The following is a 24,615-nucleotide window of genomic DNA, read 5'->3' on the forward strand; positions in this document are numbered from 1 at the left end:
GTCGAGTGCATACAGCGGCAGTCAGCCGGCTTAATTGCGAGTAACACTGTGAAGATTGGCTTAGTTCAACTAGAGTGTACTCGTTCAACATTAATACGGCCCGGTGAAAGAGAAAGTTTCCAAGTAGGCCAGAAAAACGGTATTTGGGAGTGTGCTTTATTGTTTTGCGTTCCAAAACTCGCGAACTTGAAAGCCACATGAACGAAGGAACTATATATAGTGTGCACGGATATACTACATAGCTTCCAAGACACATAAACAGGTTCGTCCTCACAACATATCGAACATGTCGGTAGCAAGAGCAAATTTTCTCGCATTGTCAGTGTGCGAATGGAGGAGGTGGACGCTTAGGAAGGGAGGGAAAGGGCCCCCCCCCCCCCTTTCCCTCCCTTCCTAAGCGTCCACCTCCTGTGTGGTGTGGTCGGATGGATGGATGGATGGATGGATGGATGGATGGATGGATGGATGGATGGATGGATGAGGCTGAACCCTTTAAATCGGGCAGTGGCATACGCCACCTAGCCGTGACTATTAAGATATTTTGTACTTTGTGGTGGGTGAAGTTTCACCCCTGGCCTTGATTTTAGCCACCAATCAGATAACCTCCGTTTGGTTATTTCTGCCCGCTTAAAGTCTATTTTGCCTCCACTGTCCCTAAACCTCAATGCTTTGCAAAAATCAGCCCCGTTGTTTTGCACTGTAGGGTTAAGCCCTTTACAGAAAAGTATGAGGTGTTCAGCCGTTTCCTCTTCCTCTCCACATGCACCGCACAACGTGTCTATACCTTGGTACTTGACTCGGTACATCTTAGTCCGCAATACTCCTGTCCTGGCTTCAAACAACAAAGAGCTTCCCCTAGAATTATCATAGATATTTTCTTTGGCAATTTCGTGCTTGAAAGTTCTGTATGTTCCCAGTGCTGATTTCGTCTGCATCCCTGTTTTCCATAGACCCCTCTCTGTTTCTTTAACCTTTTTCTTAACCGCTGTTTCCTGGTTTGCACCCCTCCTGCAGTCCAAATATTGGGCTTATTTCGTAAGTGTCCACCTAGTGGACATCTTCATTTCGTCTGCTGCTGAAGTTCTGATTGGCTGGGCTGGGGTATCGCGTGAGAAGGAGACAGGTGTCCCCAGCCAATCAGCACTTCAGCAGCAGACGAAATGGACATGTCCACTAGGTGGACACTTACAATATACCTCCGCCCTCCCCCTTGGACGTGTTCACACTGGCTTCCTAACAGAGTATCGCAAGGTAATTTAATTAAATGGGTAATTAACGAGATAAGTCAGGGTGCCACATGAATGAACGAATGACATGACATGACGTGGCACAATGACACGTAGGTGAAGCCCTGGGAATTTGCACGTGAAGGACACGGGACGCGCTGTAATCTGGAGGATACGAGAAGTTTTTGTACATCACGCGGTTGCATGTAATATACTAGACAGAATTCGATGAAAATCCTAGTCGAGATCACGCGACGGCAAACCACGTCACGCTTATATATGTCGCAACATTTAATAGAAAAGAAAAAAAAATCGGATCTTTCAGGGAAACAGCCTTAACTCGTGTCACGATTGTGGGTTCAGTGAAGCGTGTAGCGGGCTCTTTTCGCACGCATACGATCGACCTTGCGCATACTGCAATGCGCAGGTAAACGTGCCGCGCTCGTCCCTGCGTGCCGAGACACGCGTCAGCTCGCGACCCGAGAAGACCGGCTTCAACGTTTTGCAGGTGGGTCAACAGTGAACCGGAGAACCACTAAGCGATCAAGAATGATGGCACCAAAGTGGTACAATTTTCTTTCTTCTGGTGGGGTGATACCAATGTACATAGAAGGAGACTGTAACTTATACCTTGTTAAGCAGCGCGAAACGGGACAAAGTAGGGCAAAAAGTAGGGAACGAAAAGCGCTGACTTTCAACTATAGTCTTTATTTTTTAAAAGAACACATATACATGTGCGTCAGCACGTGCGCGATTTCATAATGCCATATACCTGCATAAATGGCAACACAATCGCAAGAATGCAAGACGTTCTCATATTTTTAAGTGGGCGTGAATCACTTCCTGCGCATCCCCCTAAAAAAAGATAGCTTCTTGTCTGACAAAGCTATGCAAGGCTTACTTATGCACGGCTGTGCGACTTGACATCTATGTAGCATGGTGACCGAGGGATTTATTTAATATGTAATGAATTGGCTCGTTTTATGGTGCACGCCATTTTCTTTCGCAAACGTTTTTCGGCTAGGAGAACGCACAAGTGTTCAGCTTCCGGCACGTGACCCCAAGATGGGCGACGGTCCTGACCGCGGTCTGCGCTTCTGCGTCGCGGCCTTGCTGCTGCTGTCGGCAGTGGTACTTCTGGCCGACGACGTACACGCCGCCAGTGTGCTCGAGGGCCACCAGGCGGACGCGCAGTTCTGGCAAGGCGTGCTCAACAAGACCGTGGAGGGTAACACGGATCAGGCCTTCTCCATGGTCCTCGCCAAGGTCTCCGACGACCTCGCAGGCGCAATGGGTGAGCACAGCTAGAGCGAGAGGCCTTTGTTGTCTCTTGGAGTGCAATGGCAGGAACCGTTCACGACGGTACGTCGCTGTCTCTTTGTGCACCACGGATTGCATATCCAGGCGGCATCGACGATTCTGAGCCCGAGTTCTCGCAAAACCTCGCAGTTCTCGCAGAAGCTTGCGCGAAAGCGGTCTGTTGGGAGGGAAGGCTATTCAAAAAGTGCGCTATGTATGGTTAAGCTTAAGATCGAACAGGCCATCTCAAATAAGCGCTCTATTCAGTATTAGCCACGAGCCAGCGGGTATATTGCCGGAGAACAAATAATAGGCCCGTGTATGTATGAATTCATATTGCTCGAATTTATTCCTTTCTTATCAGCCACCGTTCACGGCCAGCCAATCTCGATGATAACGCCGCTCGGACCACTGTAAAAGTGCGGTAAAAGAATAGCATTGGAATAGGAGCGCGTTACATATTATGCCACCCAAGTTTTGCTTTGTGAAGGTGCTATAGGTGTTACTGACATGGGTGTATAGAAACTGCGCCATGGTCATACCCGCTTAATATGCTGAGATACGCGATTCGTTCTTTATTTTTTATTTATTTATTTTATGCGATTCTTTAAAGTATATAGGGGTGTTTGAATCTTCGAAATTACGAATACGAAAAGAATAGTCCTTGTTATTCGGCTCGATCGTTTGATCGGGGAGTTCATCTATTCGAAGTTGTCGAATACTCTTTTTTTTAGGGGCGAAGCTCCTTAGGGTGTGGGTCTGTCCCTCCTCTGTAGTAGTAGTAGTCGTCGTAGTAGGTAGCCACGTCTACTTTTATGAGAAAAAAGTTGCAGTGGCTTAGCTCGGCTATGCCAGGATATACGTAGCGTTAGCAAACGTTCAGCTGATTATTCTTAGCTTATTCTTACGATTATTCTTATGAGTCAAGCTTCTCCGTTCTTCTGCGCTGTTGAGCAGCATTTGCGCTCTCCTTCTCCATGGCTATACCACACAGGCAAACGCCAGTCAGAACTTAGAAGCGCAGTGGCTCCAGCGCAGTGTCAGACGGTGACTGCACAGCGAGCGCGCCCGGCGCCAGTGCGTCTACCACGGCTACGACGTCACTCTGGAATGCGCAGACCGGCGGCGGTGATCCGCGCGCGGCGGCGGCGGAGTGCGCGAGAGGTGCCGGCTCCGGTAGCTCCGGTGCGCAAGCCGTGTGACATCACTGATCCTTGCGCATGCGCAGCACGGCTCTTGATGTGCCGCGCGAAACGGGCTTGGCTAGGCCAGTGTAGCTAACGCTACAAAAAAAAAAAAAAAAAAAAAAAAAAAAAATCCGAAAGTTGTGTCCGTAGCGGAATCGAACCAGGGACCCCTCGCTTCTGAACGCGCGGCGCTGACCACTACGCCACGAAGCGCACATGGACACACGCACCACGATGGCAATAAATACCCAACATTAACGAAAGACTGCGCGTTTCTAACGCGTTTGTGCTAGCGCGTTACGGCCCGTGTAAGAAGCTGGTGTAAGACGCTGTGGCCTCTCCGCCTTACCCCCGTATTCATAAACGCTGATGGCGTCGGCAAACGCGGTGCACGTTCCGGCATGTGTAAACGGCTGCGTAAGACGCTGTGGCCTCTCCCCCTTAGAGCACTGCACGTTTCTAACGCGTTTGTGCTAGCGTCCCCTTAAGCGGGAGATGGTGCATTTATAATGAAGGGCGCTGTTATAAAATAGGAATGACGTCACATATGGCGCGTGTCATTGGTGGAAGTCAATCGTTTGATTTAGTGCGGCGAGACGGGGCGAATTACACGGAAGATTCACGGTTTACCGATGATTCCCTCCGGAGCTTCGCCCACTCATCATCATTCACCCCGTGGATATGCGGTGTTTTTTTTCTTTTTTCGAATAGGCGACAATTTATTGCCTTTTATAGACCTACTTCACGGCGCTACGTCACGAAAATGCGGTGGCGCTGTCGTCGGAATTCAGTTTCGCATGGTAGGCACTCCGCCGCCGAGCCGCCGCCCGCGTGTCGCGCCTACCACAGCAGCCGCTGCGTTTCGCGGGTGGTTGTACGGTTCCGTGTGTGAGATCTCTATTCTGTGATCTTACAATGAAGGAAATGCAGTATGTCGACGTGCTGAGTTGCGTCGAAACACGCAAGAGGCTAAAGTTTCCATAGACTACCTGTTGATGAAAACCGTCGCAAGCAATGGGCCGCCACGGTAAAAAGCGAAAGTTCGATTCTCATACCAGATCATCCATTGCGCGCAAAACATTTCGTAACCGTTAAGCTTCTCTTTTATTTTGAGTGGCGTGCATGAGCCAGCCTATGATATTAGGATCGTTATTAGCGCGCCATTACAATTTCTTGCCGCACTATAGCTGTGGGGAAAGCTGGATTAGGATTAGCCTTGAACGTAGGTCGAGCGAGCAGATGCCCCACAAAGCACGTCACATTCAAATTTATTTTCATCTCAAAGAATTGCGCCACTTGCAGTGTAGATTTATCATACGTTCACATACGCAGGCTTCACAGTCACAGCTGCGTTAATTGCAGTAAGGATGTCATAAACGCGCCTAAACGTGTCAATTAAATTTCGAGCGTGAAATAAAATGTACAGGGTTAGTGCAGAGTTGGAGCAATCGGACGGCCGCGGCCTACAGGTGAAACTGCGCGGTCCTACACAGCCGGCGTCGCCGTCGGGACGGTACCTCGCCGGTCCCAACACCGAGGCGATCGCTTCTGTCGCCGCGCAAGCACGGTGACGTAGAAATCGGCTACAGCTTGTTTTTAGCATGATATAGTTCTTAATAGAAAAAAAATATCTAGAATTTGCGCGTGTTTCGTAAAGCAGCGCCCTGTGCTAAACCACTGGCGCGATCGGGAGCAACGATCCGACGGCATTTCGTCTCGCGGACGGAAACCCAAGCACCGGCCGTCTCAGCGAGGCGGCACGGCTGGCTTGCAAGTATATATAGTACGATTCGTTTACTAATCGTACCAAAGACACCGTTTCCTATTCGTTTGATATTCGCACCAATTCATTTAAGCCCACGTTAATCGTGTTGTCAAACATAAGCGCACTATGATGAGCTGCAGGCCAGATCGCAAGCGCTGTCGGCCGTCACTGCGGCTGTCAGCGAGCTATAGTGTGCCATCTCGTTCGGCCGCGTTCCGATGGGGGCGAAATGCAAGAACGTTTCCCTGGGTGCACTTTAAAGAGCCTAATTCTTATTCATTTCTGATTGGAATGGCCGACAACGCTCTTTGCAATGCCTGTCTTTGCGAGGAGACGCTAGAACACATTCTATGCGACTGTCCTGAATATAATGTTCAGAGACAGTCCCCGGCGTCCGTTCTAGCGCACCTTGACAACAGACCAATGTCAGTTGAAGTGATTCTCACGTGTCGTCGACAGAAGACATCGCAGCTGAAGGCGACGAAGGGACTACTTAGGTTTTTAAAAGAAACGGGCTTGGACAAGCGGCTGTAACAGTGATGTCACGTACCACGCAAGAGTGACGGACTGTGACTGACGATGTGTGTGCTGTGCTGTGTGCTCTCTCTCTCTCTCCTCCCCATCTTTCATTCCCCCTCATCCCGCCCCGTGTGTAGGGTAGCAAACCGGTTGTGCTGAACTGGTTAACCTCCCTGCCTTTCCTTCTCCACTCTTTCCTTCCTTCCTTGCGTAGTCAAAATTAATCCGGCGCCCCCACTCCCATGTGCTGCATAATGAAATCGTGGTTTTAGCACCGTCCACTCTCATCCCCTTCAAAAAAAGAAAAAAAAAATGCCATCCTCGCGTGCAAGTGGGGCGGTAAAAGTGGGCGGAGCCTACGTGACGTCGCTATAGGGGCTAAAATATATCAAAGGTGTCTACCACTGTTTACAAACATGGTGCAGGTCAATACAGGAAGAAAGTCAGATGCAAGCGGCGACTATTTCGAACGATACGTATTGCAGGAGGAGGAGCTGCGGTTTCAGTGAAGAGATAACGAGTTCCTCAGCCATCTCATGGAGTAGTCAACATCCTATTCAACGTTTCCAGTCGTTCAATAACGATGCTTCGCCTTTAGAGTCTACGAATTTTTTTTTGTTGTTGTTGTTGATTTCGTCAAAGCAGTTTTATTGTTTGGAAAATCTCACCGTGTCTCATTACCGCCATAGAGCACCAGGTTTACCATCGCCTTTTAGCTGTTTCTCATTTAAAAGCTCCTCGGTTGACCGAGGAACCAGTCCAGTCCCTATTGGAAAAGGCATATGCCCCATACCGTAATTTTATATGATCATATGGGAATCTATAGGTTTTCATACAGGGTCGTATAAGATCATATAGGATTATGGATACAGGACAATACTTTTTCAATAGGGGTTGTAGACTGCATTGCATGCATCAAATATATAATAAGCAGACTTCCTCTTGTTTATTATTATTATTGTTATTTTTTACTGAGCGGACTCGCTGCGTTCTTTATATTTCTATTCCTTCGGAAGTTTGAAATTATTCGTTCTTCGATTCGATATTGGAAATTCGTTTGTCTTTGAATATTTGTATTCGATCCTATCGGGAAATTTCGGCATTCGAACGTCCCTGGTTTAAAGCGCAAGACCAGAGATGGTAGAGGAAGGACAAAACACGAGCAATGATGCGCACAGTGCTTGCGTTGTGTCATTTCTGTCCTTCTCTGGGAATTTGCGCTATTATATTAGATCAACGAAAATGTCACACCGACGAGGCCTAACACCTTCCCTTATACCGGGAATGTGTTATTGTGCAAAACGTGACGCAAGTCATGGCCATTGGTGTCGTCAGAGGAAGGAGGTAGAACTGCGAGATGGGCATTATTTTATCTTTATGTTCAGCACACAACAATGAGGAAGAAGCTGCAGTAATGAAGGCAGCCAGGCAAGCGAAGTCGCCGATTAACGAACCACGCTGTCAATGACAGCGCGTACCGTTTAGGAAACGATCAGTGATCGATGTCAACGATCGAGGATAACTGATGTCGTTTTGTTATATCACTACTTCTGAGTGTCGCATAGTTTATGATTGGGCATTAGAGCTCGATGCGATTTGGAGCTCGTTTGGAGCTCAATGCGAATCTGGGCGTCGATAATATTGCTTTGATTTGCTTGGAGCGGGGTGCGCGTGCCCATTAAACCAATAAAAGTAGGCGCTAGAGCGTTCGCCCGATGATGCACGGACACCACATCCTCTGTGGAGCGAAGCCGCTATGAGAATTTACGGACCTGACATTGCAGTAAGAGGAACCTATATATAGTTACCCTTCGTAACCACGAAAACGAAGAAAGAGAAAGAGAGAGAGACATAGAGAATCGGAAGCAGAAAACACAGCAGCGCCCAATATGCCCAGCCTGATTTACAGTATGCATCCATATAAAAGGAAGAATGCAAGCGACCAACGACCGAAGGGACAAAATCACCACTTCGATCTTTATTTGTATGCAGTGTCTCAGTGGGCTTTCAGTTGGTCGCCGTACACACATTTCAGCAAATACTAAGTAACTTTAATATCATCAAGTAATATTAAGAAACTTAGAAGATTTTTAAGACGACGCAGTAGAAGAGGAGGGGTACTTTTTGAGGGTAGCTATAGGAGAGGCACAATATTCCTACACGCATGACATAAGAAATTGTGTGGTTATCATGTACTCTTTAATACTTTCGCTTACTTCATTACCTGTTAGCTTTACATATCTGTAAAGTCGCTTATATGCGGCTTTACAAGACTGTGAAATGTGTCGTCCAGAACTTTAATTCAAAACAGCTTTAAGCGAGAGGGCGAAAAATTTCGTACTTCAGAGCACAGCTATATCTCGCGGACGCGAGCTTCCATTGGCATCTACACTATGGTAGCCCTCATGACTGCCAGGAACGGACTAGTACGAAAATAACTAAGTACGAAAAGCTCCACCAGCGAACTTTTTTTTTTTTTTTGCCAAGTTGATAACTGCGTTCAGGGCCACTTGGTTTGGAAGTCAGGGGTTTCTTCGGAGACCACCGCAGGCAAAAGCTGTAGCAGGCAATGGCGACGTTGTGCACAATGAAAATGAGTTGTTCTTGACAAGATGGTGTTTTGCGCCGTGAGAGCTTTTGTTTGCCTTAGTTCTTGCACACCAAGCATAGCAGTCTGTGCGAACCTCTCCCAAGAAAAGCACTCCTGGAAAGCCGGACGCTAAACGACGGGGGACTTGTACCCGTCTCTTATACTGGTGGGTGCCCGACGGTGCAGGATCGAACCATGCACCTTATCGCAGCCTAACCGGGCGCCCTTACACACATCTGGGCCACAGCTGCTTTAAGTGAATTCAGAGCCGGAGGATTTACGGAAGTCTGCTGTTTCTTCTTTGTCTTCATTGTACTTGAACATACGGGTAGCATATAAGGTTCTAGCAATTATCCTAAGCTGCGCGAATTGCGTTGAATTGTTCCTCCGTGATAAACCCCAGCGCTGACAATGCACACCGCTATGACTGACCACATGCGCATAATGCGTGGCACCAAATACAAAACCATCAGAGTGTGCCCTGTCAAAGTTTTCCGGTGTCCGACGTGATTCGGCGGATACGCACCGCTGATACGGAAAACTACTAGCGCGAAGCGCATCCTAGAAAGGGGGGGAGGGGGAGGCGGTATCCTGTAAGTGTTCACCTAGTGGACATGTCCATTTCGTCTGCTGCTGAAGTTCTGATTGGCTGGGCTAGGGTGCGCGTCAGAAGGAGACAGGCGCCCTCAGTCAATCAGCGTTTCAGCAGCAGACGAAATGGACATACAGTAGACACTTAACTAATAACCCCCCCCCCCCCCCCCCTACCCCCATTGCTCTGCCTTCGTTCAAATATCAGTGCGTTCCGTCGGTCGTCCATGACTAATGACCTGCACGAGCGCTTGACGAAGCGACATCGGCATGAGACATCGCAAACAGATTGCCAGTGCATGGCTGGCCAGGAGCTCGTTATTGCCGCAGCCGTAATATCCACGCGTAGCAAGTATCCAAACTCTCTAGCTCACCCTTTCCCGACCGTGGTGACCGATGCGGGGCGAAAACAAAGTTTTTTCCTTCCTGTAAAGTCCAGAGATCTTGCTTTCACAGACTCTTTACTTTTTTTTTTCTCCACCGCGAGTTCATTTTTTCTTTTGTTTCTTACATTTCTTCCTGCGTTTATCCACAAGTATATTCTTGTGTAAAATTCTCTTAAAGTTTGTTGTGTTAATAAAATGTCGTAAATGACGAAAGAAATGGTGTACATGTCGAGTCACGTACTCGTGGCAAACTTGTGTGTGAATACATCATACAGTAAAAATTACGAATTTCTCTAAATAATACGGCATTCGTGGTGCTCCGATACTTCGGCTTTAGTGCCGACTCCAGCAGTGACCCCATACTACTGCCGCAGAATGAAATTACGTACTAACGAGCTCTTCAATAAAAAGTACCAACGATGAATATCACACCACTGGTCTTGGGCCCATCTGGAGATTCCGCAAAAAATGCTAGTGGTTCAAGGGCGATCTGGATTGCAGTGCAACAAGCAGGGTATCGAACAAGAACGAGAACAAAGATGGCGATAGCGAAGAAAGCGCAAGGAAGAAAGCGGATGAGGAGGGTATGGCGAAAGCGTGAGAAGAAAAACGTAGTGCCGCGCAAGACGCGCATAGCGGCGACAATGGCTACGCGATGGCGCCAAAGTAGCGCGCGTCGTCTGGGAGGTCTGTCTGCGGCGGCTGCTGTTAATCGCGCCCACGTGTCACCCACGCGTTGCTTCTCGCGATTTACCGGTTAAAGGCGCAACAGCATGCACGCGATTTTCGAGCGACAGCGACGAACAGCTGGTTTTGCTGTCGCGGAGGGCGATCCGTCGCTGTCGCTGGTCGCGTCGCCGGTTTCCGGCCAGCCAGAAAATATCGCTCGTCGCCCGGAAGCATGGAGGTAAAAACGGAGGTAAAAAATACTAGGAGGGAGCGTCACGTGATTCCGCTAGCCTCGGCAAGCCAACCTCCTCTGAAGCCACCCCTCCCTCTCTCAGGGGCACCGTGCGCGGTGCCTATTGGGTAGGAATAGGCCCACAAGGTTGCCGGAGCATTCGTGATTGTTTGGTACGCGGTAACTCTTAGTGGCGCCTGCCGTCACAGGCTTGGAGGCCCGTATGCGGGTGGTGGTTTTCTGCTACTGCGCGCGTCGTTCTTCGCTTCAAATGCGATGCCTTCAAACGTCAAAAGTCAGCACGGCGACATCCGCTGGGGACAGCGATTGCGCAACAACATGGCAGCAATCAGTCTGCCCGCTTCGATCTGAATTCGCTCTTGCAACTTACTCTCTGCTGTGACAGCAAAAAAAAAAAATGAATTGTACAATCAGTGATCACTTCGTCTCATCGCTAGCTGAGGACTAACATGCGGTTTGGTCTTAACGAGGCAGTCGCGCCGCACTTCGCACCGTTTGCAACGTGCCGCACGGATTGTCCGCGCCAGCCAATATATCGCGAAATGAAAACGCGTAAGGAGGTGCGCTCAAATTTCGCATTAGGGAATATCGTAATCGTCGGTGATTACGATACGATAGGGGAAAAGCAGACCAATTCAGACTGGTGCTCGCAAACAAATATGCAGCTTTAGAACAGGAAGATGAAGATAACACACACACACACACACACACACACACACACACACACACACACACACACACACACACACACACACGCACACGCACACGCACACGCACACGCACACGCACACACACACGCACACGCACACACACGCATATATATATATATATATATATATATATAAATTCCGCCCCTATTTGTACGGCCGGCAATTCACAGTCATTACTGACCACCATGCTCTGTGTTGGCTTTCATCTCTGAAGGATCCTTCTGGGCGCCTTAGCCGATGGGCTCTGCGCCTTCAAGAATACAACTACTCAGTTGTATACAAGACAGGCCGGTTACACCAAGATGCGGACTGCTTGTCGCGCCATCCTGTCGACCCACCTGACGTTTCTATGGCCGGCATTCCTGTCACCGTTCTCTCTTTGAGTGCTTTTGACGATATCGGAGCGGAACAACGCCGGGACGACTTCTTAAAAGACCTTATTCAACGGCTGACTTCAACGACGCCCGACCCTTCCCTTCGAATGTTTGACCTCCACGATGGCATCTTGTACCGCTGTAACATGCGCCCTGACGGCCCTGACCGACTCTTAGTTGTCCCTTCGCATCTGCGCCGGACTGTTCTCGCCCAGCTTCATGATGTGCCGACTGCCGGTCACCTTGGCGTGTCACGGACTTACGACCGCGTTCGTCGGCGCTTTTTTTGGCCTGGTCTTTACCGTGACGTCTGCCGTTATGTCGCTGCGTGTGACCTTTGTCAACGCCGAAAAAAGCCGACCACGCTCCCTGCTGGCCGCCTTCAACCACTTGACGTGCCTTCAGAACCATTCTTTCGTGTAGGCGTTGATCTTTTAGGCCCTTTTCCTGCGTCTGTTTCGGGAAATAAGTGGATTGCTGTAGCAACAGATTACGCCACCCGATACGCAATCACACGGGCTCTTCCGACAAGCTGTGCAACCGATGTCGCCGATTTTATACTAGAAAACGTCATCCTTCACCACGGTGCCCCTCGACAGCTCCTTACCGACCGAGGCCGCTACTTTCTTTCGAAAGTTGTTAATGACATTCTACACTCGTGCGCGACTAAACACAAACTTGCTACTGCTTACCATCCACAAACGAATGGTCTAACCGAGCGTCTCAACCGGACCCTCACTGAGATGCTATCCATGTATGTCTCCGCTGACCATCGCGACTGGGACGTTGCATTACCATTCGTTACCTTTGCCTACAATTCTTCTCGCCACGATACCGCAGGCTTCTCTCCATTCTTCCTCTTGTTTGGCCGCGACCCTACGCTACCTTTCGACACCCTCCTGCCTGATAGCCTGTATTTCACATCAGAGTACGCCCGGGACGCCATAATCCAGGCACAAGAGGCACGCCATATTGCCCGACGTCGACTTGTGGACTCGCAGGAAAATCAGCGGCGCTTATATGACACCCGCCATCGTGACGCCCACTACACACCGGGCGCCCTGGTTCTCCTTTGGTCTCCGTCGCGACGCGTTGGCCTCTCGGAGAAGTTGCTTTCACGCTACTCTGGTCCTTACCGCGTCTTGCGTCACGTAACCGACGTCACCTACGAAATCGCCCCTCTTGACCCCACCGTGGCTCAGCCTCGTTCCGACGTAGTCCACGTCGCGCGTCTTAAGCCGTATCACTCAAACGCCTCCTAACCAGCACCGGGTCGGTGCTTCAGCCGCCGGGGGTCATGTGACAGAGCGATGAAGAAGACGTTTTGAGAGCACTTGAAGAAGACGAAGCTCGGGACTTCGCGTGCTTACTATGATCTTGTCAGCCGCTGCCAGTCTTGTAAATACACTGTAAATACATTTCTTATTCCTTTTCCCCGTAACATTTTATATATATAGGTAATAAATGAAACCGTAACTAGGCTGATCTCAGAAGCAGCAATTGAAGCGGGAGGTAAGGCACCAAGGCAACCAGGGGGTAAGCTCTCCCAGTAACAAAGGACCTAATAAAGAAACAACAAAGCATGAAAGTCTCAAACTCAAGAGATCAGACAGAATTCGCTGAACTGGCAAAACTGATCAACAAGAAGAAAGTAAGGGATATTCGAAATTATAACGTGGAAAAGATTGAGGAAGCCGTAAAATGTGGACGCAGCATTAAATCAGTGAGAAGAAAACTTGGCATAGGACAAGGCAAGATGGATGCTCTGAAAGATAAGCAGGGTAATATCATCAGCAATTTAGATGACAAAGTAAAAGCAGAGGAAGAATTCTATACTGAGCTGTATAGCTTAATTCCAGAGCAGCCAAGCTACTTTCATTCGACGTAGTGATGAACAGGATACAGAGGCTCCTGCTAAAGCTAGCGATGAAGTTAGAAGGGCCTTGCAAGACATGACCAGGGGAAAAGCTGCCGGAGAATATGGAATAACAGTTGATTTAATCAAATATGGAGGAGATATCATGCTTGAAAAACTTGCGGCCCCTTTATACGCAATGTCTCACGACTTCAAGTGTACCAGAGAGCTGGAAGAACGCCAACATTATACTAATCCATAAAAAGAGAGACGTTAAAGAACTGAACAATTATAGACCCATTAGCTTGCTTTCAGTATTGTATAAAATATTCACCAAGATAATTTCCACTACAATCAGGGCAACACTTGACTTCATTCAACCAAGAGAACAGGCTGGCTTCAGGAAGGGATATTCTACGATGAATCATATCCATGTCATCAATCAGGTAATCGATAAATCTGCGGAGTACAATCAACCTCTCTATATGGCTTTCATAGATTATGAAAATGCATTTGATTCAGTGGAGATACCAGCAGTGATGATGGTGATGATGAATCGTCGGTGAACTTTTACCACAAGTTTCACGGCGGATGTCTCAAAACCCATGCGATCCTTAGAATTTGTTCCAAGTGGATATGCATTGTAAATTCGCCGGCTCCAATTCGTAATTAATTTCAATGTGTTCCCTCAAGTAATTATTTAAAAAATATAATTAGCATTTTTGTTAATTAGTGGATTAGACAGTTTGATTTCTTGTGCGAGTAATGTCCGCCGCTTCGGGTAACCCAGCTAAGAGACTACAATTACGGTATCTGTCACAGGCGATTTTTAAGAATTCTGCATGGTCTAAAAATAAAAAAAATCATGAGCCATTCCACTGTGTGAAGGTGGATGACCAGGGAAGCTGTTTAGCGCAAGACACAGAGGTGGCACAGAATTTTTAACAAAGGTACGAACATATTTATTGTCCTGATCGGTGGTCATCGTGACGATAGGTACGCACACACATTTGCGCATCACCTCTTTTATTAAATCTGTCCGTCACGTAAGACAATGAATGGCTTATACCCCCTTAAGCAATGGCTGATACCTTCGTAAACGCGGCCTCCCCATTACGACGACAGAGAGAGAGAGAATAAAACACTTATTATTGAAAATTAATAGCCGTTTTGTGGTCGGACCTCCTAGAAGTGAAATTCTACGCTGGAATGATGAGCGGCAACGCAACCAGCCGTGGAAGAAGACGACGAACGCGGGAGCAGTGGCACGAGCGCGTTCGCGCGGTTGCGCCGAGCGGCGCCAACGAGCCAGCTGTAGAAGACGACGACGACGCTCGAGCCATTGCTGATGTTGATAGTCCTTCCGCGCGGACGCCATGGCCTGGCCATGGCGTCCGCGCATCCGCAATGACTGGGATTCGGTGTGAATGAATGAATGAATAAAGCCTTTTTTCTAAGGAAGGGAACGGCTCTAGGCCGCTGTTGGGGATTAGATGGGAAAAGAATGTGGGTTCCCGGATAGTTGGCTGAGGCACATCTTCATCTCAGTCCTTTATCTTCCGCTTTATGGAAACTCAGGTGCATGTTCAGTTCCGTCACTCTCGCTTGGGCTGGTCGACCCCCTTCTATATGTACACTACTCGAAACAAGCCACTTTGTCTGCCATATGTTGCAATGGCTTTCTCTGTTTCAGGGTTAGTTTGTATTCGATTTCCTAGGGTTCTAATGTCTCCGTGGAGTAAATCTTGAATGTTGAATCTCCCTTGTGAAAAAGCTGCACAGCTCTAAATGAGGTATTGCAAGTCTGCTCTGCATGACTCCTAACAATATGTGCATCGGGTATAAGTGTTCGCAGTCGAAGCTTGTCTGGTTTGCTGCCATTTAATTGTCAAGTATGTGGGGTGTGTATGCAGCGTTGGCCATAACCTTGTTAAAAAAACTTCTTCAGTGCGAGTAAGACCACCCTTGTCATCAAACACGCGTACTGGTGTAGCTTCTAATAGTCTCAGTTTACTGTGTGCTTTTATTTTAGTGCGAATGTAATGCATTACATTACATTACACTACAGCGAAGAATTTTGGTCCCGCGGACCAAATCTTTCGCTGTAAAAAAAGAAAAAAATCACTCCGTATGCTTGAAAGCCATAGATTAGAAAGCAAATTCGTCAGTGTTAATTGTTTAACAAGCTCATCCGCGATCTGTCCCTTGTTATTCCTGCAGCACGAATGATGTTTTGTCGAAGAAATGACGTAGTTTACACCTTAATATTATTGCTGAAACACCTCGTATGCTCACGCTTTCCTAAGTTTCCCCACCACTCGGCTCTTGCAGACCGAATCAACGAATTCTTGGATGGCGTGAGACGCAACGTCACGTCTGTCATACAGCAAGGCGTCAAGGTGAGCACCTGCTGTCATATTCGTTCTTGGCGTTCTAGTTTAACAAGGCTCGGGTTGGAAGTGACTATGGCGCATCTACAATCTTTACATCGTTTGTTGTGATCCGGAGATTCCGCTAAGGCATCCTTAATAACCGGCTGTGCGACTTCGGCACGCTGAACACCACAATTTCATTTATCATAGTGCACGTCGGATATAAAAAGCGCACGTGAACAAAAACGGCACAATCCTTGTCCACGGGACAATGACTGGGATTGGCGAACAACGTGGGGCAAAGTAGCCGTTGACAGTGCGCGTGCCATCAGACCAACCCATTCGAATACATAGATGAACAAGCTGTACCGGCATAGTCAGAATTCTGCGAAGTGGCGGTGCTCGTGTCACAGCTGGCTGGAGTGTGTTTGTTGGTTTGTTGGCCCTCAGTTACTGGATCGTGTCCACTATGGGGGATTGGCGAAGATGCGGACAAAAAAAAAAAAAAAAAAAAAACGCGAATTCAGAAGTATTGCTTGTTCTTCCCTTCTTCTTCTGAACGCAATCCATAATAGTGTGCATAAACAACAATAAACAATACACTTTGGAATAACGAATCTAACATTGTCCAATTCGATTCGGTCTTCGATTGCAATAATTGGTATTCGTAAAATGCAGATTTTTGTTCGAATAGTTTTTGAATAATCAAATCCTCAAGTGCGCATGATAAAACATAACATTGGAGCTTAAGTATGAAACGTTTCACCCAGGTGGCCATTACAGACATAAAACACGAGGATTAGGTAACGTAGTATTGTAAATTTTGCGTTAGTAGCTTTACTATCAAGAGACAAAATGAAAGCCAGTTTCATTTTTGAATTTCGCGCCGAAACACCAGCGGGAGACGTCAGTGTTACGTCACGAAGTCCAAAGTGTTTCTACGTGTTCGAGCCGTTGTGACTCAGTAAATGCTGCTGAACCTTATTAATAGGAAGCTCGAGGCCTCCGATGCCGCCTATTAAAATACATATAAAACGCCAGATTAACGCTTTTATGAAACAACCCCTGGACCAACTTGAATGAAATTTATTGCATTCGATCGAGAGAGCAAGGTAAATTCAAACGAATTTTGGAGGTAGATTTTTTATTTTTTATTTGAGACTCGACATTTTTTAGTAAGATTACCCCATATAGGTATGTAAAAGAATATAAAAAATAGAAGCACAATGTTTAAAAATTGCATAACTCTGCTTCAGAATGAGGGGCCCCTGTTCTGGAAGCTGCTTTCGTTGGAGCGTCTAAAGCGGACACATCTGACATATTAATTTACAGTTTACGTGAATTTGTTACAATGTTTACGGATGTTTTGCAAAAGTCCTACTCACATAATATAGGTATATTTGATAGCGGTGTATAATAGATCAGCGTTGTCTACTTTAGATTTATTATTAGGTGCATGTTTAAAAAAATGATGTCATTTTCGTAGCTGAGTCAGAGAGTTATAAACGTGATAGTTTCATTTTTTGAAATATTGTGATTGTCAACAATATTTATTAAAAAAAAGTGGACACCTTAAATCAAGATGCCGCTTCCACCGGTCACCAGATTTTGACTTTTCCTTTAAATACAACAAACCTCACGAATCTCGGTCTAGTGACTGCCGAAAAAAAAATGGTTTTCCTATGTATTTAGATAGGCTAAAGCTTCCCAACGACTTAGGCTATTTCGGAATGCAGTGTAGTTCATGCTTACCGATAAAAAATTAACTAAGCTCGAGCGGACCCTATCAAAATTCATGACATCGTAGCGAGCCGGCACGGCAATTTCAAGGCAGCGTCGCCAATCGTTAATTGTTTCTCGGTAAAGGAGGACTACAGCGCGTTATAAAAAACACCCAAAGACTTAACCTAGCGAGCTTCGAGACGCCAAAACCACTCTAATATATATGAATATCATTACACTTCGGAGACACTTCGGATACACTTCGGTGACGTGACAATGAGGTGACATTTTCTATACTAATAATCACAATTTGTGAATAAATAAATAAATGTAAGAGTTTTAGAAGAATTCTATCAAAATCAGAGGCGAATATTACCACCGCCTCAAACTAAACTGAACAGAACTGAATCCGTTGCTTGGAGGCGATTACAAACAGAAACCTATGTGAATCCCGTGCAGTTAAAGACTTTCTACCCCGAGATATACGCCAGCGATATATGCAAGCTATGCAAGTCTGCTAGAGCCACCCTTCAACACATGTTGTGGGGATGTAAAATATATCAAGAAAAAATGGCAGTCTCCCCGGAAAATCTACGGGCGCGGTGGTCGGCCACGCTACTCAGCTCAGAACTCCTAGACCAACTTTGGGCCGTCCAGCGAGCCATGGATGCCGCGTGGGAGCAACAGCTCCCAGTGGCCATCTAGGCGGCCCCAGGCCCGGACCTCCCAATCGCCGGATTTCAAATAAAGTTATGTCACTCAGTTTTAGAAGTCTGCCATGCAGAAAATCGATAATTTTTTTTAGTGTCCCTGAAACGACCGCTTTTGACTGTCAGCAAACATTAATCTACTAGTGGGTTCACACGGACTGACCCTTTATTATTTCTCTCATATTTGCTCATCATCTTTCTTTTTTTCCCTTCTCCGAGTGTAGGATAGGCAACCGGGCACCGCCTTGGTTAACCTCTCTGCCTTTCCTTCTTCGTTTCTCTCTCGTTTCGCTGCCATGCCGTCGTCGTCATTCCTTCGTCGTCATGCGTGGGATTAACATTTTCGAGAGCGACAGGTTTCCATTGAGCGACGCGTTTAACCCTATAAAAAATTAGAGGACGCTCAAGCTTCGCCTTTAAGAGTGGAACGCGATAGCGTTATGGGGCCGCGTTCGCATCGCATTTTTGTTTCAGTGGGCTTCACCGCAAAACAGAACGTGGGAAAGCCAGCTTACAAAGACCAAACTTACACCGATCCCTTCAAAGTCGGCCTCACTTTAAAAACAGAAATGCATTGCTGGAAAGAAAATTTTCCAGGGGCAATATAAGTCGTCTTATATTAAAATGTGAAGGTCCTAGCACCTTTCTTATTTTATTAATTGTTTGCTATTGCCCCACTTTGACCTACCGTAGGGAGTCTACATGCAAACAGCGCTTGCATGTAGGCTCCCTAACCTGCCGAGGATGCGAGCGCCATCTGGATAGCATTTTCGCAAGTAAAGTACCCAAACGCGCGGCTGTAGGTCTGGTAGAAATGCTGGAAAAGGGGTTTGTGTTTGAGTTTCCTCGTAACAGAGTTATGTTTTCTCGTACATTGAAATTACAATCCGACACCACCATATCTCTAGGTTTTTTCTGACGGATTTCCCTGTGAGAATTTCAATTTTTGTTCACCAAAACCCTGCACCACGTGGAGGGCCTGCGCGGTCGGGGTGGTTGGGAATGATTTTTTTCCGCCACGGACGCCGACATCAAACGCCGGATTTTCTGCGACACGGGGCCCTTGACGCTGTCGCATTAAAATGTGTCCAACTTGGTCGTGTGCCCTCTATACGTAGAAATGGTCGCCATACAAAAACCGCGTTCACCGAAAACAAAACGAAAAAACGAAAAAAAAAAACAAAACAAAAACAAATGAAACCTTTGTTTAAACCGATTCCCACAGCGGGTGCGTACCACATAAACTTATAGTCTAATGACTCCTCGTAGAACAACCAGAGCCGCGACCGTGTGACTCGAAGCACTCTGCTCGGCTCTGGCTAGGTAGTGGGTCTGGATTCCAGATCTAGATTAGGTGTCGGCGGTGTGTGATTGCAGCACACCCACAAAGCCGTGGCCTGAATTTCTATCCGCTACCCGGTGAGATGACGGTGTGCGTCCTCGGCCTCATGAGTGACCGAGTTCCAGGTGCGCTGTCGCTGGACAGACGTGCTTGTTCAAAATACGAGTGCCGCTCGGCTGCAACCTAGTCCAGCTGATCGAGCGACAGTTGAGTGTCCGCCACGTTGGCGCGACGGATTAGGGTTGATGTCCCACTGTCCATTTTTTTTAACTGATGCCTTTTCTTTTATAGGTTTGGTTCCGGAGTTATAAAAAAAAGTAACCTTGAGGTTCTGTATCGATTCGCGCGTAAATTACGTTTTTATTTCGTCTTATTTTGGCTGGAAGGGTTCAGTTTAGGACGAGATCGAAGCAGCGCTGTCATGCGTTTGTTTCTTGTCCTGCCCTTTGCGCTGTTCAAGACTGTTTCAAGAAGGAATATTCAAGCGCATCGCGAGGTGCTCCAGATGCTAAGAGAGCACAGATTTCGGCGCAGAGCACAGCGCGCCACAATAATTCAGCGGCTATGACGTTGCGCTGCTGAACACGAAGTCACAGGTTGGATTCCTGTAAAGGCGGCCGCATTCCAATGGGGGCGGAATGCAAAAAATGTTCGTCTACCGCGCAATGGGTGTACGTTACGATCGCAGGGGGTGTCAAAATTGCTCCCCGAGATTTCCTCTATGACCGTTTCTCATAACCAACTGTGCAGTTTCGGAACAGTAAACCACACATTTTTCTTGATTATTAAAACACTGCATGAAACATGTTTTGCAGAACAAAGCTGGCTCCCCGGCGGAGGAGACCCGAAAGTGACAAGCTGTACTGCACCCGGGCGTGACGTCAGAGGCTACATACTTGCAGTCGTCCGAATCCTGGCACGAAGCTGAACGTGCACTACATGCACACTGAGGATACTTGGCGACGCAGTGGCCAGTTTACTTGTCACTGAACTTCTGCGTCGACGCAAATCCGTTCGCGTCGTTTGTTACTCGCTCTCAAAATAAAGCACACGATGTGCCAGAAATGTTGGCTCCATAGCAGTGCATTCAGTAACGCGGAGAACAGGTATCGCTGGTTAATTAGTATAACAGAATGGGTGTCAAGAAGACGTCGGAGGTGGATAAGGGAGAGGAGTTGGCTTACGCAGGGCAAAGGCAACCGTAATTCGCTGGCAGGGGCCTTCGTTTTGCAGCGGGCCAAAGGGGGCTTTGTGTTTGTCTAGTTTAAATCGCCTATTTTGCTCGCACACGATTCCCATGATCACCCAATGATCCCCTGGTTTCATCATAAACAGACTTCGTACACCTTAACCTGCAGGCGATCTTTGCACCTGACTCGCCGTAAATTTTGGTTATGAACTATAAGTCGTAAAAAGTCGTTCAAGAAAGGTTTCAACTGCAAGAATTATAAAAAAAAGTAGTTAAATACACAGTACACATTTTCAACATCCTTATGAGTGGAGAAAGTGTGCTGGAGTTGTCCAGTGGATAACATTGATGTGAACCAATGAACATTTCCTTTTTCAAGACTTCTTGTGGCAAGTAAACACGATAATATAAGTGCGACAGACACGACACGAAATCTACGCGAAATAAACATTAATGACTATCGCTGTCAAATTCTCTCGTCAGATATTAGGGAGATTTAGGTTTCTAAACTAGAAAAGGTATGCGAAAGAACGCAAGGAAGACGCGGGGCTTTAGATACACAAACATGCTTGAGTGAGGTACGCATTTCTAGAACTCGCTATTTTTGTGCGCATCAAGTTGTCAGAATTTATACACAGCTTTCAACTATATACGGCTTCTCTTATCCCAGGTGTCGTTTGAGCTCGAAGTCGTGCGGAATAAACGATGTTAATTATACGGACACTCGCGGCGCATGCTCCTCCTGTACGTCAAGGGTTAGAAGGCGTCCAGAGACGTAACAGGCGTTTGCATGGCTGCAAAAGTGACGAAGCCGAGTGGATGCACCGTTGTATACGCTCCGCACAATAGGCACTGGCGCAGACAGGACAGCATTCTGGCTTTCGCTGTTGGCATTAGCGTTGTGATACACCCGAGAGGGCAACGGCGGGACCACATACGGACGCCACGATGAAGTCACTCCTTCTTGTTGAGCAAGTCACTCTGTGAACTATAAACGGTTGCGAAGCCAGCAGATTATGCCTCGTGCATCGTCGCGGCGCATGCGCCCCTACTAGAGCTCGTGACAACGTATGCAAGACATGGCGTGCAAACTGAAATCGTTGTCCAAGAGCCAGCATCATCGCCACCAGTCTTCAAGGGTATAAGCAGCCACAACATCGCCAGCTTCAGAGTTCACGGCTGGACCGTCACGGACGCCACGATGAACTCGCTCCTTCTTTTTTTGAACAGGTTCGTGTAACCTATCTGTCACAGTATATAATTGGTTTATAACAGTGCTACCATGCCCGACAGTTTCTTCCGTTGTTAGATGAATCCTGTGATTTTATTTTACTATTGCTTGCCGGGAATGTCGAACGTAATCCTGGCCCATCGCATGACGAAATCAAGGCGTCGTTAAGAAGTATGCAGACTACAATCCAAGCTTATTCAATAGATAAAAATGAGTTCCTCGCAGCCAGAACTTAAAAAAAAATAATGAATGTGCGTTTCAGCGAGTTAAGTGACACATTAAGCATTTTAACCCAACACATCGAAGAAATTGCACAACTTATAGCGGAAGTTTCCTCACTAAAAAACGTAACAAATGACCAGCAAGAGACGCTGAATGACTTTGAAGACAAAAATGGACGTCGGAACCTTCTTATTTTTGGCGTGCCTTAGAAAACCGATGAGAATGCTAATCGACTGAGAGACGTGGTCCTTGGCGATATTTTTCAGGCTAAGTTGGCAGTAACGGCTATGGGCACCCTGCATCGGCAAGATGACGCTGTAACTAGCCGCTGGGTGGCGATGAAAAAGACATTTATAAAACAAAGTTACGCAACCGTGCATCTTGATTAGATTCACGGCTGCACGCCAAGCTTTCCCGAGCTTGAAGGCTCCCCTGGCCACCTGTCGGGTTGGTCGTTCGTTCTGCCGTGCTCAAGTGTGACCATGCGTTATCATCCCAGCACGGTTAGCGTAGTATAACATTTGCTCACCTCGGGAGCTCTTACCTATAGTGCTAAGCGATCGAAAGTGTCAACCCAAAACTGAATCGCGTCCCTCCAATATGCCTGCTGCTTAAAGCACTAGTAACACTAATGATGGGGCAGAAAACTATAAACCAACAAAAACCAAAAGCGAACATTCCAATATAATTTATCAAAGCGCTTGCCTGAACGAAGCAGACTTCGTGATTTGAAACGCCAGCAAGATATTTGAAATAAACAAAAAGAAAGCAACGATGTACTCGCCGGGAATAAAGAAGTTGACCCGAGTGAAGTGTTTCGAACAAACCGGTATAATATCAGTCACCTTTTCTCAGTGCGGAAGTTTCTTATACCAAGTCGCTCTCCAATGCGCATCATCTGCTTCTTTCTAGAAACGATGAAATCATACATTGCTGTCAATCCACTTCGAGGACACGCATAATAGTACACAACAAAAGTCTTTCGACATCCTTCTTTATACAATTTCGGGCTTGCGCGCGTTATCACGTCGCTTTAAGAACTACGGGGCATTCAGCGCATGCCGTGATAGGACACCCTTTTTGGATTCAAGCGTCAACCTGGATCGGCTGTTTCTCGGCGCGGCCGCTCGGTAGCGAGCATTTACTTGGAGTCGCGAATAACGCCTGCCAACTGTGTCTGCGTGGCATATCGCACATGCAGCGCGCGCTGCGCGTGCGGTCAAATCTTAAATCGTAGCAGTTTGCGCAGTTTGGACTACAGGACAATTAACGGAAATCGTTATCTCCCAGGGAAGTGCACGAGTTCAGAAGAGACTATTCCACCATCCGCTTTTTTTTAAATTGATTTATTTCGAAACGCGTGTCCCCAAAACCCACGTCAGCGGATCGAAACGATAGTTTCCATGACACAGAGACTAACGCAAGCGTAGATTGCCCTCGCCAAGAAGCAACTACACGACCATGTTCGAGCGGTTTTGACCAATGCTTCTATATATTATACTCTTTCGGCTGGAATTCGTTAGTTCTGCGGCACGTTCGCTGATTTAATGCCGGCTCCAGAGCTTTGATTCCGGCACTAACTAATATAAGTTGCTGCTTCAGCCATTGCGAGTGTTTCACATTCTGCAGTGTCAGTGTACACAGATTGAGCACGGGGTCTGTGTATGCATTCTGAACAAAGAAGAAAATGTTCACGATAGTTATTGATTGATTCATTGAGGATATTTAACTTCCAAATACTTCACAGGGGTTATAAGGGTTGATTAAGGCTTGCGTTGGGGCTAGGTGTATTTCACTCCCCCGGTGTTTCTTATAAGTCAATTGATGATGTCTTTAAAACATGGCTCGTATCCACCCTGGGGGACTGGCCAAGAATTGAGCACCTAAACCTTTACGCACTGTTTCTGGAAACTTCAATTACTGTGCAATTTAGTGATCAAAACAGGCAGTATAATAATTTTCCTAAACTGTACAATTTATAATAGTAATGGTGTGATTGAACGCTCAAATATCACTAAGAGAATCGTAAAAGTAGGAATTTAAAGGGCTATACATATTGTTGACTGAATGAAGCCACAAACGGCATCAAAGACGTCCCCGTGGCTAAAGCCCAGTGCTGAGACACCTCAAGTTAGTACCATTTCTGACTTAAGGTTTACCCCTAATTTAGCAAGCGGAATTTCAAAAAATATTTTTCTTAGTAATCTATACCGGCGACATAATAAAAAAATAGTAGTATATGGTTTCTATTTCTAGGCAGAAATGACACGGGCGATATCGCGAGACCAGCCCTGTTTAAATATAGGTTTAATGGGGGCACACGGCAGTGTAATCTTGTGATCATTATTTTCGATTGTCTTGATGGACACCACTGTATATTCTACGGAAATTTTAGGTGCTGAA

General features: G+C 46.9%; 1 protein-coding gene across 1 annotated transcript; it reads left to right on the top strand.

Moving 5' to 3' along the window:
* Positions 1 to 1,476: 1,476 nt before the first annotated feature.
* Positions 1,477 to 20,625, top strand: LOC119455145 (uncharacterized). The gene is made up of 4 exons (XM_037716608.2): positions 1,477 to 1,734; positions 2,251 to 2,520; positions 15,756 to 15,823; positions 20,386 to 20,625. Exons 2-4 carry the CDS (start codon positions 2,292 to 2,294, stop codon positions 20,422 to 20,424), a joined length of 336 nt encoding a protein of 111 aa, XP_037572536.1. The 5' UTR covers positions 1,477 to 1,734; positions 2,251 to 2,291; the 3' UTR covers positions 20,425 to 20,625.
* Positions 20,626 to 24,615: the final 3,990 nt, after the last annotated feature.

This window comes from Dermacentor silvarum, chromosome 6 (genome assembly GCF_013339745.2).
Source record: "Dermacentor silvarum isolate Dsil-2018 chromosome 6, BIME_Dsil_1.4, whole genome shotgun sequence".
NCBI classification, from domain to species: Eukaryota; Metazoa; Arthropoda; class Arachnida; order Ixodida; family Ixodidae; genus Dermacentor; species Dermacentor silvarum.

Bases quoted from the DNA above. Each gene is read 5' to 3' on its own strand.
- LOC119455145 (XM_037716608.2), top strand. From the start codon at position 2,292: ATGGGCGACGGTCCTGACCGCGGTCTGCGCTTCTGCGTCGCGGCCTTG. The intron at 2,521-15,755 runs GTGAGCACAGCT...CGGCTCTTGCAG, and splicing joins CGACCTCGCAGGCGCAATGG to ACCGAATCAACGAATTCTTG. The intron at 15,824-20,385 runs GTGAGCACCTGC...CATGTTTTGCAG, and splicing joins TCATACAGCAAGGCGTCAAG to AACAAAGCTGGCTCCCCGGC.